The 21,365-nt window shown below is 41.3% G+C and overlaps 1 protein-coding gene across 1 annotated transcript in view; it reads right to left on the bottom strand.

Moving 5' to 3' along the window:
• arhgap21a (Rho GTPase activating protein 21a) overlaps nt 1–19,558 on the bottom strand; it is a 40,886-nt gene extending 21,328 nt beyond the window's left edge. The window contains 6 exon segments of the mRNA XM_029457274.1: nt 370–424; nt 831–909; nt 1,857–1,949; nt 11,246–11,267; nt 14,955–15,143; nt 18,943–19,558. Of these exon segments, the coding sequence (XP_029313134.1) occupies nt 370–424; nt 831–909; nt 1,857–1,949; nt 11,246–11,267; nt 14,955–15,143; nt 18,943–19,254 (750 nt within the window). The 5' untranslated portion in view covers nt 19,255–19,558.
• Nucleotides 19,559–21,365: the final 1,807 nt, after the last annotated feature.

Genomic DNA, 21,365 nt, shown 5'->3' with positions numbered 1-21,365 from the left:
GAAGCTTATCAGCTAAATTACAGATTGTTTGTCAAGACTTTCACCACCAAACAGCTAAACTGGCTCTGTCCAAAGCTAAAATAACTCCCCCTACAAAGAAGATAAAAGTTGTCTGATTAACATGTTGAATAGTGTTTGTAAACAGGAATATAAAAGGGAGAACTTGTGGTTTTAGGGAGTGAAACAGCTGCGTTCAGTGACTGTTTGCAGCATCCCTAAGTCTTGTCAATACAGTGAGGTTGCCAGGTTTGGTAACATTGATCCTGCACAGAGGAAAAAACCTGTGCTCACTGACCATATCTGACAAATTGTGTTAGAGTAGAAGGGCATCTTCGAGCACACTTGCAATATTTACTGATGAATGCTTACCAGCTGCAAGATGTCCTCATCCTTTGGCATCACACAGAGTTCCAGTGAGGCATCGCTGATGGATGGAAGGGTGTGGGGGGGGGGGGACGAGAGAGAATGAGAGTGAAAGTGAGAGAAAGAAAGAAAGAGAGAGAAAGTGTTATAAGACAGGCCTCAAACTGTGGAAAGTCATAGCACCTCTCAAGAGAATATGTTTAGTTGTAATATCTAGCTGGAGTTTAATGACCTGTGAATGAATGTTACTTTGTGTGCTTGTCAGCGATAAGACCATCATTCTCTCTGGAAAACTGAAATGAGATTTTCCCAAAGATGTTTCACAATGGCGCCGTTTCATTTACTGTGTTGTATGTGTACAACCGTGCGGGGGGAGTGTTGGCAGTGACGGGGGTCAGGCTCTTTCACTGTGCATGTTTCCCTTAAAATAAAGCATAACATGAAGTGTGGAATGACGCATATCTTACCTGTTCTGGATCAAGGCTATGACTTGCGAGTAAGTCTTCCCAATGATGCTCTCTCCGTTCACCTTCACTATCCGGTCCCCTTGGCGGAATGAGAGAATACATTACACACCTGCAGTCTATTGTTAACAGCAACATTGCAAACTGTGTTTCTGCGCTCAGGGGGGGGAAAAAAACCGACCTGGAACCCAGTCAATATGGTTATTGACCAAGGAAAGCACTCTAGAGTAGCTGCTTCCAGCACAAACAACCATCTGTGTTTAGATCAAAAGGAGAATACCAATACTTGTTTATTTAAAAAAGGACCTCATGTGAAGATCCATCTCCATTCAACTTTCCTGATGGCCATCTTACAGGAAGAGAGGCGAGGTGAGTTTGGGAGAGAAACTAGATAATTGTGGGAAAACAGTGCACTCCCTTATCCCAGGAGAGGAGAGCAAACGGATAAAAGCAGACAGTTTAGAGGGCTTGTCCAGGCCACTTAACATTTCCTGAAATACAGAGTGCTGATCTGGCAATAACGCTAACAGAGCTCCAGCCAACACCTCCATTTCAGAGACACTTGAACGAGATGATTCACTTTTTTCGCCTGAAAGAGAGTTTGTTCCAAGTATTTTTTGATCCTCGATGCTTAAGATTAGAAGTGATTCAGGAATCAATAGGAGAAAAAAAACAAAGTGGGAGACGCAGAAAAAACCCGAATCGAGGGTAGGTTGGAATAACAGTGTGCATATTACACTTTGTTCAACCTCCCACGAAGGAGCCATCTGTTATTTTGTAACTCGTATCTGTTTTGCCTGGCAGGTTACAAGGAAGTACCTACAGTACAAACATTAGGAAATCTTGGCATCAAACAGCACTTTGAGGTCAAATCTGAGACAGTCGGAGTTAATCATAAGATCAGCCGGTTTTTGAAAGGAGTGCAATGATCTCCATAGAGACTGTGTGTGTGTGTGTGTGTGTGTGTGTGTGTGTGTGTGTGTGTGTGTGTGTGTGTGTGTGTGTGTGTGTGTGTGTGTGTGTGAGTACCTGTACAGAGTCCAGCTCCGTGGGCGGGGCCTCCCTCCTTCACTTGCTTGACGAAAATGGTGTCCATTGGCTCCAGACGGTTCCGCTGTCTCCCTGGCAACAAGAGATCACATGCATGCATCGAGGCGATTGGTCACACCAGTGAGGAAGAGAAGCAGCAGCAGAATCAGAACTAGGCCACATTGTGGCATCAGTGCATCAAAGAAAACACATGTGAAGGATTTTCTGGTTCAGGTTACTTGATGCAAAAAAGTTCTATTTACGATTATTCAATTACTCAAAACTATTTGGTTCATTTGTAATGTTCCCTGGTTTACATAAAAAATAAGACATTTTAAATTTCTTTATTCTGCTTATCGTTTTGGCCGTGCGCCCTGGACCGCAGATTCTCTCTTCTGCTCTCTATACTGTGGCACTTATTGTTTTGTGGTGTCTCGATTATCTACTTTGACTTTTACCGTCCGACCGATAAGTCCAAAACCCAGTGATATTAGCTTTACATTTAGCTACACATAGATAGATACAAAGAGAAGCAGCAAATCCTCACAAGTATGAAGCTGGATAGTTTCAGCTCCTCGCTGCTGTGTGGAGAATTCATCGATACATTTAACAGCTCGGCAAAATGCCTTGCTCTCAATTCTAAATCGGCATTATTGTCGGTCTTTCTAAATTTAAAACACACGTGCTCTTTTTTTTTAGTGGCGATGGTAAGCTCCAAAGTTTTATGAAAACAAGACACAGATGAATCTAATTATTCCTTTACATCCCAAACACTAGCACCATTGAGCCCTGATACATCCTGAGCTGCAGAACAGGACAGTTAGGAGAGGTCAGAGTGTGCTGACAAGCTGACAAGAAAAGGAACAACACGCCATGTCGTGTGATGGTCAAGCTAGTAGAGGAAGTCCAACTTATCAAGACCGAGTAAAGTCAACATTAACTTGCATGTGTAACGTGTGTTTTTATAGCAATTATGTGCATGCAATAAAGAGGGAGTGACTAAGTAAGGGAAAGACGGCAAAATCATCTTTCCCTGAGCCGTAAGCCTCAATCTCAGTTGGCCTCAGCTGCCTGCTCGAGCGTAGAGGCTTTGTGCAAGTGCAACGTCAGAGCAGCCCACTGTTCTTTCCTCAGGGAACGCATGCTCTTTTCATGAACGCCCTTCTTGACATTTACACAGCAGCAGAGACACGCATGCATTTCTAACCCAATGCAGTCAGTCAGTGCTCTGTAGAGAACAGCTGCACTAAAGCAGGTGTGGGTTCAAAGTGTTACTGCAGGAGCAACTTCAAAAAAGGTGAAGCATGTAAGCGTGTCACCTTCGATGTCCTTTTGTGACGATGGCATGACAGTATGTCGAACGCCTTTGCGAGTACACCTCGCTGCCTCCCTCCTGTGGCTGGAAATGTTACCGCAAACTATTTAAATTGTGTGATGTTCGACTTTCTGAATCAGACATTAACTGTCCGACGACATCTAAGAGCAACAGCGTCGACAAAGTGAGTTTGAACGACCCGGTTTTAAACCCTACAAAGACACTATGATCATCACCAACATAGATTTCTACAAACGCAAAGCTCACAGGTTTGATACACATCGAGGCCAATGTGAACTTATAGTCACTGTATTCCTAACCTGCTCAATCACTGTGAAGCATAAAACACACTCAAGGTTTGACTGGGATGTAGCTGCAGGTTGTTTTTGATCCAGTAGAAGGCAGTGCAGCACATAAAACGACTCATCTGTCTGAGTGAGGTGTAAAATTGTGAAGGACAACATTTACTTGCACTACATTTACAGTGTCTGATTGATTGACAAAAACTTGTTGTATGAACAACTCTATTGTAGCCACTCACAGATTATGATGTGATTGACACAATGTAGGACATGACTGACCCGAGGTGAAGGTACAGATGTTAACAAATGCCCCCCCCCCTCTCTCCGTGTACTCGGCAAATTCCCAATCCCGAGCCAATCTCGCCGAGCTCCAACTCTGCAGCACAAATTGGATTTCTCGAAGTTTCCATGCCACGCAGCTGGATGAACAGGATTACATGTGGAAATCTAAAGCTCTGGATATTTTTAATGCTCCCAACTGTCTTACCAAAGCATAAACTACTGCATGGATTAATGAAATACATCAGCCTGCCTCAAAATGACTTTGGCTGGTCAAAAACACAGAATGGGAGTTGTGTAACCGCACCTATACATTAGGGTGGTACTTGGAGGAGAATGTTCCCACTAGCGGCACTTATTTGACACGGCAGGTGCATTGCTTGAAGCAAAAAGTGGCCTAAAATTGTATTTGAATAATTGCAGGTATTTTTAAACTACACTAGATACACGTGCAGGTGAGGTTTCCCACATCAACGCCGTTCAGTACGGCATTATATAAGATGCAAGTGTTAAATAAACTCATTTGCTACTCTGTTGTATGACTGCTTCCATTTTGGCATCAAAAAGACTAAAATCAAAACAAGTGGGAAGATTTGGCACAAGCACGCCTGATTTCTTTAAGTTGAAACTGACTCTTACTTAAGTTGTTAGTTATAAACAGCGATGACTTTAAAACGTTATGTTTCAAAGTAGCCCTGCAACTAAGAAGTATGCTCATTATCGATTTATCTCGTGATACTGGTTGGTGCTCGGGTCATTAAACCAAGGTGGTGGTTTTTAAATTGCTAGTTTACCAGTTACGATCATATATGACAAAGGAAATGAAGAAAAACAAGCCTCACATTTAAGAGGCTGGAAGACACTACAATGATGACACAAATGTAAAGTTTCATACAGATTCTTAGCAAAGCTAGTTTGGTGCCGCCGGTTCGTTGGAATTTCCCACATTTTTATGAACACGGGTAAGCAGAAAAAAGTATGTCTAAGTGAACTACACGTCACATGTTTTATAAAAAACCCTATATGGGTTAGTTTAGCACTGCAGTCGACTAGCTGGACGTTAGCTCTGCTCTCTGGCCTCAACAAGCTCGGGTTTGGCTGTGCTCCCTGGCTGCACAGCTGGGCCCGGTTGTGTTGGCCAGCCCCCCGCTCCCCTGTTGTTTTGGGTTAGATAATGTTATTCTTCAGAGGGCTGGGACCACTGCCCACTCACTGCATTAACTCTGGGGTAATACCTCCTCAAACTCTCGCTCTTCTTTACCATTTGTGTCACTCTCACATTTACAAACACGTACAAATTGTAAGAGTATACAAAAAGATACCAAAAGCCTGGGCAGATGTGCCGTTTGTTCTTCGCTCTGACACTGAGAAGAAGAGGTGTTTTTCTCCAGCGTTCCCAACGCTTCAAACACTAAGGAGGAGGAGGAGGAGGAGGAGGAGGAGGAGGCGGAGGAAGAGGAGGACAGTATGTGTTTAGATGGCTATCTATGTCAAGTCTCCTCCAGCAGAGAAATATGAAAATGGGAGGCACACAATTTTGGCATAATGTATTCCCCCACAGAGTGGGAAGGTCAAAGCACAAGTACACTTTACATAAATCCATAAACTCCGACTTCCTTCAAAAGAACAGCGTGTTTCATTCTCGAACCCCCTCCTCAAAGAAGAGGGATTGCTTTAAAACAACAGATGAAGCCATCGTGAAAATAAATACTGTAATTCTGTCTGTGTTTCTCCCATTCCCATGAAGAAACACTCTGTGCAGTTCACACACAAACCAGCCCAAACTCAACTCCACTTTGAAAGCTTAAACTCTGCTGAAACACCTGCGTACCCCTGACCTCCTGGTAATGCGTAATAAACCCACATCCTCACAAACTGAGTCAAGAGACTTTGTCAGATGGCGAAACGACTTGATTGTGCCAGTCTCAGATGGACAGGTCTCATTTCACTGATCGCTGCACTTTGTATACAGCCACAGCTTTATGTCACAAACCTCAGCACACACTGTGTAGGGGGGGGGCATGTCAATACACCTTAAAGCCCTCGTCATCACTGACTCAGTCAAGTCAGCCGTTTGTCCTTGCGTGTAAGTAAATAAGTAGGTACATTTTTACATAGCACGTTTCTAAACAGTAGTTACACAAAGTAAATGAGGGATATAGCCTGACTGACTGATTTAGATACAAGAGGCTACTTTAATTAATTAATCTGTTAACAATACATCAGCCTATTTTCTTTGTTTTATCCGCCACCAGCAGCTATACAGATGAATATGTCGACAAAAAAAAGTTTTACGCCCTAGAAGTCTGAAATGTGTCATGGAGGTCAAGTGTTTATGTGTATTCGAACGAAAGCATGGATGCATGCACGTACGTGGTTGCAGCTCCTGCATATTTGAGATTGTTTTAACATAAATACCTAACATCCATTCATATTTAATGCCAAAGACCAGACAACAAAAACGGAGACAACTGAGCTATTTCTATGACAATGGAGCAAACTCCATCAGCTCAGGAAGAGCTGTGGTTGAAAGCTCTGGAAAAAGCTAGTAAGTGGACATTGAGGTAAGATTTATTGTCAAACTGTTTCTAAATGACCTCAAACATAACTTTGCCGTTTCTATAAGGCACATTTCTTACTATAATACCAACTATAAATACAATAAATGACATAGTGGCCGCTATATATACCACTACCAATATATCTGTAATGATAAATATAAAATATATATACATGCATAAATATATGCATGTGTAAAACTCAGCAGGGCTCCGTTCCGGGAGGGCAGGGATCGTTGCAAAAATAAGTCACTTCCATGAATGTGACATTCCTAACCTGGGAGAGACGTGCCGATGTAGAAACACAAGCCTGACACCACTGCTACATCACAGCAGGTTCACACACAAACACACACACACACACACACCTGGTGTTTTTTCCAGCACAGACAGGAAGGTAGCAAAGTTCTTTCCATCACTTTTTTTTTTCTTCTTCTAGGAATTCCAAATAGCAAAGTTCCACCCAGGGGAAAGAGGATGTGTACTAATCACACGGCAAAAGAAACAAAAAAAAAGTGTTTTGTTTTCTTTCTTTAAAACAAGCCAAACTATCCACCAGGCGAGTTTAAGTTCAACTGAGGGAACAAGTGACAAACATCTGGAAACATGTGGGGTGATTTGTGTCTCTTGCTTTAAGAAATGTGTGAAATGAGCCAAAAAGCACACACGCAAAAGTTAAAAGGAATGGCTTAAAATGTGTGTTTCTATGCTCTTATGTCAGCCGCAATCGTTAGCATATTCAGCTAACAAGCTTAACACCTACATCAGCACCAACTACATTACTTTGTGGGGTTACAGGTTAAAAAGTTGCCAGCAATTGAGAGATAGTTACATTTGCCAAACACATCTGTTAGTCCTCTTCCCTGAAAGCCTTTTCTTTTATAAATCCAAACAGCATTTAAAAAAAGTAACTAGCTAGCTCTACACTGTACTGTAAGAACAATGCTCTTCGACTGGTGAGGATGCTAACTGTTTGCCTTGAACATTAACACCATGTAGGCAACAAGTGCATATATAAGACGCCTTCAAAGATTCTCGCTTTAAAACATTTATAAAGTCAGTCGGAGACGACATGGCGTTTAAGTTAGCTTAATTAGCTAGCTAGCCACAGCTAATGACATCTGCTAGCGACTGCCAAATGTATGTTTGCCAGCGAGAACTGTAAAGCCTGCTTTTGTCTACCTCTGTATAAAATTAAGAACCAACTTTCAAAAATGACTATGAATTTTGAGTGAGCAAATGTGACACCGTCATAACTGTAAACTACATATGTAAAGAATAAAAAGCAACAGTAAAAAGAGGTTGAACGGTCAACTGCATTGGGAAATTGGGTCTTAAAGTTTAACTACTTCTATGTGGCTGGGTGCGTGTTATAATAAATAAAAGTTGTCAGATTTATAACTACTCACACTCAAAATAAAAAAACTGCTCGGGAAATCTATTTGTAGGCAGAATTCAATAAGAGAAATGTGTCGTAAATGAATCTATATTTGGGGAGTTCAGTGTAAGGCCTCATGGTAACAAACTCTAAGTCAAGAAGTCATTGAGAGACAAAGAAAGACATGGAGAAGGGTAGATTTTGAAGCAGAGAGAGGAAGAAAAGAACAGAAAGACAAAGATTTGGCTTTGTTAAAGAAGGTGGGGCATTAAAAAGCCCACTGGAGAATACTGGGGAATTCTGTTTGCTTGTGCTGCATTACATTCCCTCTGCAGACTTTATGGGAACGAACCAAAAATCGGACAAAAAAAATAGGAAATAAAGCTCGTATCGGCAGAGAAAAGTGTTTCACGTTGAATGAAAAACTAATATTTGAACAGATGGAGATTATTTTATGTTGCCGAGGTACCACAGCTTCATAAGCATAACACAAAACGCCTCATTTGGATTTTACCCTTCAACAACTTGCTAAAATACGCAGCTGAAGAGAAAGAGATACAGGAAAGGGAGAGACGAGACCGAGCGGGGAGGGAAGAAGAGAGGAAGTGAGATAGAGAGGAAGATTTGGTATGTAGACAACCGCTGTGAAAGGAAATAAACAGATCCATACTTGACACAGACGCACATTATTCCTCTGTTTCCACCACACACCTACACACTGTATATCAATGTTTACGTTTGTTTATCTATGTGTATACGTCAGTGTGTGTGTGGGTCTGTCTGTGTGTGTTTTCTGCAGGTTTGAAGTGTTTCCAGCGGCAACACCCAGCTAGTCAACATGCGGTCAGCAACCCCCCTCCACCACCACCACCACCACCACCACCACCCTCCTCTCTCCAAACACTAACAACCTCATCACACACTGGCCCAGAGTCAAGCAAATAAACTGCGCTGCAGAGCGCTGCGGAGGCCGGGAGGCTGCAGTGAACATCACAGACCTGACACTGGAGAGAGCTGCAGAACGCAACTTTAAAAAGTTTAAAACAATTTAGCACATGGGATGTATTATCTGTCTGGGTTTGTGAGTGTTTTGTTTTTTTATTGATGTTACGGTCGTTTTGGGACGTATGCGGTTTGCTATGATCGCGACCGGCAGTGTGCTGGGTTGTCACAAAGCAACAATAGTAATTTGTAGACATCAATAAGAAATGACACCAAGGCTAAATGTCTAGAAGTTAAAACCCACATTTCTTTTCTCGGCCTCTGGCTACAGATGTGAGCCGGTCAAGAATGAACTTTTCAATCTCAATGGACAAAAACGTCCTTCAAGTAAATGTTTGAAAATGAACTACAAACTCCATTACACCTGGGACAACTCCATCTGCTTATGAATATTGTACTCTAGAGTATACTTGAAAGCTCCAGAACAGCTACGAAATGGATCTTCTGGTGAGGTCAAACATGCGCTGTGGTGTGAAAGTGATCATTTGAGTGCATAGAAAAAGAGCTTACCAATAAATGTTCTGCCTCTGGAGGGGGGAGAGGCTCATTCATTTTGTACCAACTACTAGTACTGCTTATTACTACTATCATATTATTACTATATCATAATGTAATCTAACTTCTAATCTTCTCCTTATTCTACCAAGATGAACATAATTCTTTTAGCTCTGTCTTTATCTCGGAGAAATAGAATTTCATCAAAGGTTTCAATTATATTTATCTAAATCTTTTCTTTTCATTTCCAGCTCTGTGTCCAGAAGCTAAGTCACAGTTATCATAACACTTTGTAAGTTACGGTACGTCACGGTCCTGTGAAAACTTCAAATGTAAACTTGAGCCAAGAAAATCCTGTTCTCAGCATTTTCAGATAATGGTTAATATAAGAGAAAGAATTATTTTCTCAATTCTCAAACACTTTTTTATTCCTCTTAATAAATGTCATTTTTGATCCATTTCTGCGGCCTTTGTTGCCATCAGCTGTGGCCCTACTACCTGTCAGCATCACAACTGCTGAGTCTCTGGGCCTGCTGAGAGGCAAATAAGGATTTATGAGAGGCTGGAAGCAAGCAAAGTGACTTCCTGTGGCAGCAGGGGGGAGGGGGGGGGGGGGGCTCTCCAGGCGAGGATCATTATTCACCATCTATTGAGCTTTGCAGTGAATGGTTCTCATGCACTTACCACATACTACTTAATGACATAGGCACACACAATCACACATGGCTTTTTACATGACTTCTTTCAGGTAGAGTCACAAAAAGGAACTCAAGTTCAAGAATGTGTAGCCGCACAAATTCCCTGTAGGGTTTCCTCCTGCCACAGCAGGGCCCTCGTGTGTGAGTTGTTTAATGTTTTGAGGCCTGTGTTGAATGAGGCGGGTGGACATGGAGGGGTTAAACAGGGTGGGGAGTGGGGGGGGGGGGGGGAGTGTGAGGAATGTGACACCAAGGGCCAAGAGGGATGATGAGGGACACTTACAGGAATCTCTCAATTTCCCGTTGAGAGGCGTTTAAGAGTCAGAATTATCACAAAGTGCTGCGCTCACCCTCCTCTAACCCTGGATTCTTCACTTTCACTGTCCACTCGTGCCAAAACAAGTCACTGAATCACACCTGGTAGGGCTTTGGGTTCATTACAAGCCAAACAAACAGCTAATGATGATGATCTTCTCCCTGTTTCCCATGTATTACAAACAGTGGTGCTTCTGCCAGAAAGGTATCAGTTTCTTTATGGAAAAGAAAATAATGGAAAAAAATCTATCAAAAACTGGGGTATAGGAAACATCTCTTTTTCCAAAAACTGGATATTTATTTAAATACAAATACAATGGATTATTTATGTAAGACCGCACTGTTGCTGCAGTCGTTATGCGCGTTTATGGGAGCCCCGTACACGTGCTTTGTGTTTCTACATGCCACATAGACATGAGATGCAGGGCTGTTTAAGAGGGCTTCTGGTGAAGGGCAGCGGAGCGATCCTCCTGCATTCATGCTGGGCTGCAGACGTGAACAGAATACTGAGGGGACTGGAACGACGGGCTGGATGCTCTGAGGAATGCTGAGTCCTTGCCAAGCTAACAGCAAAGCTCCGACTGCCACTCTGAGCTCAAAGCTTTAAACACCAAAGTGCTGCACGACACCGTCTGTCTGCCTGACAGCCCTGCAGAAAAGACAGCTTCACCTGCAACATGTTGTTTACACTTACACGTCTTTAGAACCACTCAGAGGTCAAATCAGTGCTTTTATAAAAAAGGTATTAATGGGACTGAATGGCCAACGCTAATGAAATGTTTAGACAGAGGCACAAAGAATCATCAAAATGCATCTATTTCAATCTATAAGGAGTGAGAATACATTAGAGTAATGGTCTGTCAATCCTAATTTGTCCCCTATTCTGGGGAGTCACTGAAGAATAGCATAGAGTAAATGGTTTCTGTGCTATTATTATTGCAACACCTGAGGTCCCAGCTCACAGAGTGCATCTCTAATGCATGCAGTGATTTAAAAAAATTAATATATATATATATATATATATACAGTTTTTTTTATTACACTTACCTCGGCTGCCATTGTCTTCATCCTGAAAGAAAAAACACAGTCAGTAAATAACGATGATTTGTTATTTAAGATTCACTTTTTATCATATTTTAAATAAAAAGATGTATTATTTGAATCATTATTTGTCTCCATTTCAAAATCCTCCTCCATCAACAGATCAACAGAAAGAGTAGTTTTTTATAAAGAATCCAGAAATCTTCAGCTAGAAAAAATACTAAATATTTGCTGACTTGGGGTTTCCAGCTTTTCTTTGATTTATATCCCTGTACATTTAATATATGTGTGTTTTGACTGTTGTTCAGACAAAACAAGCTGAACAAGCTCTTTTCTTTGCCATATGATTCTTTATTTGATTTCAAGAAGAAGAAAACAAAGCACAGAAGACAAAATGCATTAAGACAATTTCCACCCTGTAAAAAGAATTATCCAACGAAAACAGCAATATGGTAAATATAATACTAACGACAACCTATATTATTATCATTAATATGCCCATTATAATTATTTAAAGTCACCATAGCCACGACCCTATGAGACTATGCACCTCCCCTGTGCTTTATGGACCTCTATAGTGAGTTTCAGCTCATTGTTTAGACGTCTTCACTGTTTTTGATTCACTGTACACAGAAACAGATATTTCCCTCAGGAGTTGGTAGAGACCAAAGTCAGAGCTAAAAGAGAGAGACTATTGGACTCACCAGGTGGACCTCTAAAGACCACATCATTTTGATCTGCAACTGCTAAATGTGTTGATAAGCAACTGCTAACAAGTGTTTAAGTTAAAAAGTGATTATATATCAGTGTTGTGCTCACGACTTCATTCTGCTGCCCCCAAGTGGCCAGAAATGTTTTGTTATTGCAGGTTTCAGTATCTTTTGACATTTTATAAACTAAACAATTAATTGAAAATCTAAATGATAGCTAGTTACAACCCTAGAAGGACTCTCTCAGCACTGAACGAAGGATGAAATGATCCACAGAGACAAAAAAGAGTTCATTATCATTAAACAGAACGACGTGATTAAAACTGTTGTGGTAAACGACACAAGACGGGACGAGACTATCACAATCCAAAAGCCACTTAACAGCCATGTTTGTTTGTTTTCCATTTCCTCAACACATAAAGCTAGTTTCCTTCCGAGTAGTCCCGGTTAAAATCCACACACTCCTGCTTTAATCCACCTCCCCTCGGTGACACATGTTCTCCATGCATCCTTAAAGACTCCCTGCTCTCCCAAGGCTTTCCTTAAGAAGGTCTGACCCTCTTCAAGCCAACTCTCATATCCTCAAACTGTGATTAATCAAATGCTCCAACCCAAGGTCCTGAAAGTAATTACAATGAAATGTGATGAATGTACAAGGATGAGTTTTAGTTTTTTTTTACCCTCCCCTACTCGGTTTAGGTTACGTAATGGGAGAACGGGTTCGGGTGTACAGTGTGTGTGACCTGACGGATTTAAAGCTTCAGTTAGATTATTTCCCAGAATCATGTCTTGTGGTAAGAAGACCACATCAGACTCAAAAATACTCAACTAAAAAAATCGACACAATTTTGCCAAGCAAGTTTGTTTTAGTTGTGTAATTCTATATATTATCGTCACAGAATGAAATACATAACTGAGAATAGTGCCATGTTCTTATGCAGGGGTTGGGCGATATGACGGTATATACTGTGCAATGGTATGAATGTGTCCAAATGTTTTGTTCTTAGGAACCTTAAAGCTTCCATTTTGAAAGAATTTTAGTATGAGACAAATAAAATATCCGTTTATTAAGTTACAGCGAGGAACAGAGAACACAGTGGCCGAAACAACATTGTGATACCCAAGAAGGCCTCTGGGAGAAACTGTCTGACAACCCTTAACTGCCGTGCCACAGTTTCTCTTTCAACGTGCAGAACCGAAGCCAAAAGCTATAAACAGAAAGCACTATGCTAACTTTGTAGGAAATCCTTCTGTGTAAACTGAAGAGGTTGTCAAAATACACTTCAGAGAAAAGTAAGCTTGACTCGTCCTGAATTATCACTAACAAAACCTAATGGTCAGGAGGCCATGATAAGCTTTGAGAAAAGCTGACCAGCACAATTTACTATTAAAGAAGCTGCGTCGTATTTACCTAAAGCACTTTAGTGTGTTTTAGTCTGTGCCCATTAGGAGCCGGAAGTGCTGTAACGTCAGGATTAATACCAAAGAGCAGATTGGAACTGATGTTATCCAGAGGACGGCTGGCAGACTTCCCAGGTGGGATGAAGGCAGGGAGGCTCTGAAAAACCCCTGACTGCAATGCTGTCACGACATTTCCACATTAATATGACAGTTCAACTGGAACTACAGATAACCTAAGGTCTATTCCAATTCTTTAATAGATACTAATTCCAAGCAGGTTTCAGTACGCCGTGTGTCCACATTACTAAAGTGAAAACATTTAATATCAAGGTATGCAAACTAAATCTAATCGCTGGCTCAGCCATTGCCATGTTGAGAGCCATGTGGAGGCAGTCCTTCAATCATAGACATGTTTTGAATTCCGCACCTTTATATTTATAAAACTTCAGAAACAAAGTGAAACAATACAATCTCTAACAATCACATTTTCCTAAGGCCCAAAATGACGTATTAAAAGTCTTGTTTTGTCACACAAATCAAATCAAATCTGGAGGCCATAACTTACACAATCAACATATTATTCAGGAAAGTCCCTTTGTTGATATCATTAAAAGAAACATTTGCAATGGGAACACAGAATGGCAAAGAACGCTTCCTCCCACTACACAACTCTAATGCACAAAGGTTATTGAGGAGCTCCTCGCAGCTGGAAAATAACTGCAATAAGTGGTGGATGGGGGTGAAACAGCTTCAGGAGAATTTCGAAACAGCAAAAGCATAATAAATATGACAAATAGTACATACTGTTTGCAATAAGTAAGTAGTGTGAAACTAGGACATATCTCTTTGTTCCAACAGCACTAAATACTGAGATGCTTGTCTAACACCATGTTCCAACAGCAGCAGATTATGTGTTCCCCTCTTGTCACACAAATCAGGTGTTTTCTAATCATTGCAGACTGTAAAAAGCTAAATGAAGTCACATTTTATTATTACAATCTGGAACACGGACCACTACTTATCATTCCCAGAGTTTAAAGAGCTAAAAGAGAGGACGAGAGCCAACAAAGTCACTGGTATTTCTACTGACGTCTTCCGCCAAATACCAAAGAACACGTTGTAACAAAACAAAATTAAACACCTTTTTTACTTTTTAATGTCTTGAAATGTTTTGTTAAAGCACTGACTTGCTTTGTCTGATCAAATGTGTATTGTTCAGTTGCTACATCAACGATGCATTTCAGTCCCGAAAATCAATTTTTCCTCAAACTAACATATTTTTTATATCAAAACAAGTTTTATTTTCTTATATTTCCTAAAGACTACCTGAGATTATTTAATATTTTTCTAATATAATTTATTTTCCAGCAAAGATTGTTAGATTAAGTCAGATCCTCCTACTAGTCTGAGGCTTAAATCACATGATTCAACTAATGCATATTTACTTATATATAAGTATTATGTACTTTACTTAATGTGTATTTTTCACCTCAACTGACAGAATTTAAACTCTTAATTGTAGTAAATGATATAAAGGTTGTTTTGTGTTTTGTTTTTGTTAGGTCATAGTGTCATCAGAGGGGTAAGAGACAATGTTCAGTCACCTTCAGAGAGTTGTGGACGGCAGACTCAGGCGGATAGACAATGAAGTGTCGCAATGTGAAGCCGAAGCCATGAGAGGTTCGGCGCAGGTGAAGCGTCTTGGGCCCCGGCCAGGAAAAAGGCTCCTCCTCTGGCCCGGGAGAAGCCAGGGCCGACGCCTCGCTCTGGTCGCGCCCATCTTTCTGCTTGGCCTGAAAGGAGGACAAACAAACAGGTACGTCAGTGTCAATATTCGGAACACATACAGTGTGGTGTTGACGAAGATAGAAACTGGAAAGGAGAGGAGTGCTTTCTTGAGGGTTAGATGAGAAGATTGAAACCACTCCCACGTCTATACGCTAAATAAATTGTCTACCAGTTAGCTTAGCTTAGCATAAAGACTGAAAACATGAGGAGTGCTTTATTGTTTTGTACGTTCGGTTTTTGTACAGATTAAACAAAACGAGGTATAACTTATTAATCAGTGAGCTTTAGGTGTGTTGGTGGGCGGATGTTGTTACATTTGGACAGAACCAGGCTAGCTGTTTCACCCTGCTTCCTGTCTTTATGCTAAGCTAACTGGCTGTAGCTTCATATTTAGCATACAGACATGAGTGTGAGTCGATCTTCTCATCCAACGATTAACCATGTTAAAGAATACTAAGAAAACTGGAAGAAAACAATTAAGATCAGTCGCTCTCAACTTTTTTACTCCTGATCCCACCTCATAGGTTATCGCCTGTGGACAATATTGTAGAGTTGACTTATGCTGCTATTTACAAGATTAGACTCTTGATAAATAATAATCAGTGTGGATATAATGACTAAGTGGGTAAAGGCAAATAAAAGAACAGCTACAACAGTCTGGTCAGTTCAGAAAAGGACATCGCTGTACTGTAATGCAGCCTTTAAAACCATAAGAAGGACAACACTTATGCCAGAGTACAAGATCCAAAATGTAAAAGCCTCTAGTCTCAAAATGTTCACCTAATTACACAAAAACGTACTCAAATACCAGCAAACGCATCTCCTCTGCTGCAGCGATCCGTCTAAATATTGAGAATAGATATCACATTCATTAGAAGCTGTTGTTTAGGACATCAAATGAGTTTTAGCTTGCAAATACAGGGGAGAACTAAAATAATTCACTCAGCACTCACAGTATCATCAGATGAAAAATGTTGGTGACAAAGGCCCAAAAAATGCAGTCTAACTATTTTGTTCCCCAAGTTGTGGTTCATGTCAATGATCACAATATCTGTCAAAATAATCAGGATTGTCATTCAAACCACATTTGTACTACCACAAGCTGCACATAACCTCACATGTGGCTTTAGTTATTGCACATTTGGGGATTTGCAGGACTATTTGGCGTGTTTGCATGATGACAGACTTATCTTCAACATTCCTACTGTGACTAACGCGGGATAAAAAACAACCGTTAAATGCTGGCAGCTCTCAGCTTGCGTAACATTACTTGAATGCCTCCATAACAATACACATGCTACACATCAGCAGCAAAACTCTGACTTAAAATGCTCTATAACAAAAAAAGGTGTGTATGCTGACTCTGTCTCAAATGGCAACTGTAGCTAAGCTGAAAATACAGTGAGTCACCCCAGTTTACATTCAGGACTCTCTTCCTGAAGATTATATTACAAAACACATAGAAATACCTTCACGCGTATGCACGGAGGGAGTATGGGTGGTCACATATTACATTTAAACTTAGAGATTGTGATGAAAGGCTCAACAGTACGATGTAGAGCTGCAACTAACCATTCTTTTTTATTATTGAGCCAGTGAATGTTTTAACTAAAAAACTAATAATTATGAAAATAGTTGTTGATTATACAGATTAATTGACTAATCATTTCAGCTCTAGTACAGTATAATGGGATTTTGGGACCAAATCAACATTTTAATGCGCATATGTTAATATATCCATCTAAATAACAGCAAAAGCCACAACACAGTAGTAGAAACGATGAGTCGATTAATCTCTTAGTTGTTAAATGGAAAATTATTCAGCAATTACTTTCAAAAGTCAAATCAATTTAATTAAAATATGTCACAATGGGCTCTGTGAACTTGTGTGGAACATTTGATACGTGCAGCCCTATAAACTATAATTTTCTTTAAGAGTATTTTTTGGTGTTTCAAGTCAAAAGAATATCAAGTATTGCAATAGTCAAAACAACAATAGCAATCTCAGAATACATTATCCAGGACTTCCACTCCATTTTGAATCTACTTTCCAAAGCCTTTAAAAGAAATTAGAACAAAGGACAACCCAGATTTATCATTTACCATAAACATACAACAGGAAATATTATATAACTCTTAATTAGACGACTCTATATTGCACCATCACAGAGAAACACTCTGACCCCTCTCATGTCTGAGCAGCGAGACTTCTGTCACATCCATCACCAAAGTAATGATGGAGCTGAACCACTGCACCACAGGGCGTGCGTTAGCGGTTATTGCTAACACTACCATAGTGACTCCGGGCTAGGAGAGCCTGCCAAGAGTTTCAGCCTCAACCCAGATCTCTCCACAGGCTCTTCTCCTACCAAAATACATCTTAGGTGTGGATCCAAAACAAAGACATTCTCCCCCACCAACCCTCGGGCTTCTCTATCCACACCTCTCCTCGGCCTGTCTGGGAGCAGCAGATGTAGAGGCCTCCAGAGAGTGGGATGGGTGTGGGCTTAATGGTATGACTGGTGAAATCACCACCAATACCCAGTGGTGTGGAGCTGGAAGTATGCCACAGTCCACATTGTAACTGGGAGAGGAGAGGAGAGCTGACAGTCCAACTCAGCTGTTTGTTTTGATTTCATGCTTAAAATGTAATGTCGTATTATGCAATAGCTAAGCCGTTTGGCTCAAATGCCCCATGGAAGAGGTACACGCGCACACACACATTTTCCATCTCCCTCTATATATAACACATTGAATTATACAGCAAGAGAAGCAGCAGCCTAGCCCAGTGTGAAGGGAAGCTACAGCTGCATAGTGCCTCAGTATGTCATATTCAAAAAAGGTACAATACTGTAAATACTCTCCAAAAAAGATCACACGATTTTCTGATAAAATCAATTATACATGCAGTCTGTTCTTCAAAACAGTCAACCATGCTGTGCATGCTGATGGTGTGATCTGCATACTGCCATATGGTGCCTTGGCCTGCGGGATGGTGCATCTGCATGCCTGCTTCTTTATGTATATGAGATGAGTGAATTTGCATTGTGTTACTTGTGGACTTGGCTTTTCTCCACACTATTTTCTCTTCTTTTTTCAAAGTGTGTGAGTCACCCCTGGGTCGTCTGACCTCATGGATCTACCTCTTTCCCTCCCTCACGCCCTCCCTTTCCAAACTTCTCTCCCTCTCTGACCACAGACTTTAACATTAGTCACCCCTAATTCACTATACTATTGGAAAATATGCCTTCAGTTCCCTACTTTGGTCCATCACTGCACAATGACTGCATTGCATTAAGCTTCAGTCCATGCCGTATAAAAAGAAATTCTGAAGTATGCACAGCTGGAAAATAAACATCATCTTCCTCTGACAGCATACACCAACGTGTCACTCTGAAACTACCAAAGGGACCAACAATAAATGAAACCTAAAACCCAAACACACACGCACAAACACACACACACACACACACACACACACACACACACACACACACACACACACACACACACACACTCAAGATATTGGTCAGTGAAACAGGACTACCCTGCTGCTGGAGAGCAGGATGACGCACACAAAATTCCTCAGACAGCACAACAAAGTGTAGCTGCCCCAAAGCTCTCCTCCCCTATCATATTCCTATGTAAACCTTAATATCTCTGCCAGACAATGATACCGTCTCAATATATAATTCAGCAAGTCAGGGTATTCATAAATGCCTCAAAGCTGTAGCACAATTTTCCTCCTCAAAATATCAACACACATGGATGCTCTCCATCCTTCTCATACACAACTGTCCTTACCCGAGATCGGACACAGTTCTTCCTGGAGGCTTCTCTGAGCCGAGCCCAGGACACGCTGCGATTAGGACTGGAGAGCCCCAGTTCCACCTCTCCCCAGTAGGCTCTGGCCAAAAGTTGGAACCAAAGGCAGTACGGCTCTGACAGGCAGCCGTCCAAACCGGCTAGCCGAGCCCAGGGACAGCCTCCAGATGATGGGGACGGAGAGATGGAGCAGCACCCTTCGGCATTCACATCCACATCCCGCAGGTCTGGGTGATCCTTTAGAGGAACCGGCTTACAGCCTGAAGGTAGCCCGTTCCTCTGGGCCAGCATGGCATAGCCAGGTTTGAGGTGGTAAGATCAAATGGCAGAATAGATGGAAACTATCCTCAACAAAATGCTCCGGTTTCTGTGCCTTTTGGTTCCTCTTTTTCTAGGTAGTCTACTCCTCCAAGTGTCTGGTTAAGTCCATTGTGCGCCCTCTTTCTCCCTCGGTCCGTCTTTAACTGTCTATTCTGGTCTCAGTTTGGAGAAACAGGGCTGTTCTTCTGGGCGTCCCACAGACACATGATGTTTCCACTCAGCCGAGAGGAGAGCAGAGCGGCTGAGTGCACTGCAGAGAGCCCAGGCCGACTGACTGACGCACCCACCCACTCACCACACAAAACTCTCTCTGAAGTATGCACACACACACACACACATACACACACCAGGCGGCCTGAAGTAAATTCTATCCCTTTCCTGTCTCCTCCATCTCTCTCTCTCTCTCTCTCTCTCTCTCTCTCTCTCTCTCTCTATCTCTCTCTCTCTCTCTCTCTGTTTCTCTGTAACTCACTTCTTTCGCAGCCAACCTCTCAAAGTTGTGTAGTGCACTAGCCAACAGACTCACGTGTCGAGGCTAATCAATAAATCATGAGAACAAATGAAAGGAGATGACTAGACGCACACATGAGTCAACGGTACGTTAAATATGAGGATCATTGGAAAAAGGTTTTTATCAGGGTTTTTTACAAGTCAGGAGACAGGAATAACTTGGATTGTTTTCACAGCCTGTGGAAGAAGTCAAGTGGGGCTAATACAGATAAGGAAGCATATGTGTTCTGTGAAATCTATAAAAGGCACAAAAATGCACAGCCGACCCACCCACGTTTGTAATCCGGCTGCAGCTCATCTGGTAACTACAAAGAAGTAATGCCTGAGTGGCAGGCTTTGTAGACAGAGAGACTACCAGCGGTTGCATTAACACACAGTAACTCCTGTATATTCATTTGTTTATTTATTATCCATATGGATAAACATTGCTACATAAGGGTAAGCAATGCAACAGATGTAATGCATATAGGGCGTCTAGTGAATGGAATCTGCAGCCCCAGGCCTTCGGCTTTTAACCCATTTGTATAATAGTTAGTGTAAAGGTTCATCTTCATTTAAAGACATGCCAAATAAAAACACAGATGTTGGAATGAGGTTGCTAAAGTGATTGTTAAAAGGGACCATTTCTACCTTGGCGTGCCAGGTGATTGGTAATAAAGTGTAACACAATGCATGCTGTAGAATGAAAATAGTCTTCAGCAAGGTATGGTAATATGACAATAGATTGCATTGCATAACTGGTCATTAATCCATTGGATTTTTTAGGGTCGTTATTTACTAGATTAGCAGAAAGGCAGACATTTCAATTTGTTTTTTTTCAACTGAATTTACAGAAGGTTTACTGCATTGGAAAAAATATTGTATTTTGTATAATATAGCATCTAGTATGGATCAGCACAACTCCTACAGCCCACCTACACAGGTGTTTGATTGACAGAGCCCTCACTACTTAGGGCGGGACCATTTTCATTGTTATCATTGTTATAAATTCGTAGAGTTGCACCTGTGTAGGCGTGCAAGGCCTTTAAGCCAAGTAAAAATAACAAGTTAAGACCAGATCCATCGCTTGTTTGTGGACATTATTTTAAAACAAAGTTCTGTTACACACAAGCTCTCAAGCTATGCTGACTGTGTGTAGATGCCAATAGGTGCACATCTAGAAAACTATCACAACCTCCAAAGATTACATGTTCAGTCCTTACAAAGTGTGTCTCATAATGGCTAAAATCACCTCGGCTATGAAAGTGAAACCCGACCTCCTCGCTCAGGACAATCTGCTCTGAATTAGAGCATCATGTCAATCTTAAACTCAACCACTCGCAAACAACCAATTCTCACTTCACACTCGCCGTGCGGTATTACGTAAGTAGGCCGGCCATGCCATATGTGATTACCTCCTCAATCCTTCCAGGTAAACAAACTCCACAGAGGCTTGGCAACTGCCTTTATTTCAGGAGCAGTGAGAGCACTGGTAGCTTTTAGTAAATCTCTCTGGTAGAGAGCAGGGCCAAAACATCAATTTAATATTTAATCACATTTGGAGCTTTTATGCTGCTCCAACAGCAACATCA

Source organism: Cottoperca gobio, chromosome 20 (assembly GCF_900634415.1).
Source record: "Cottoperca gobio chromosome 20, fCotGob3.1, whole genome shotgun sequence".
NCBI classification, from domain to species: Eukaryota; Metazoa; Chordata; class Actinopteri; order Perciformes; family Bovichtidae; genus Cottoperca; species Cottoperca gobio.
The sequence above is the reverse complement of the archived record's forward strand: the minus strand, read 5'-3'. Positions and strand labels throughout refer to the sequence as shown.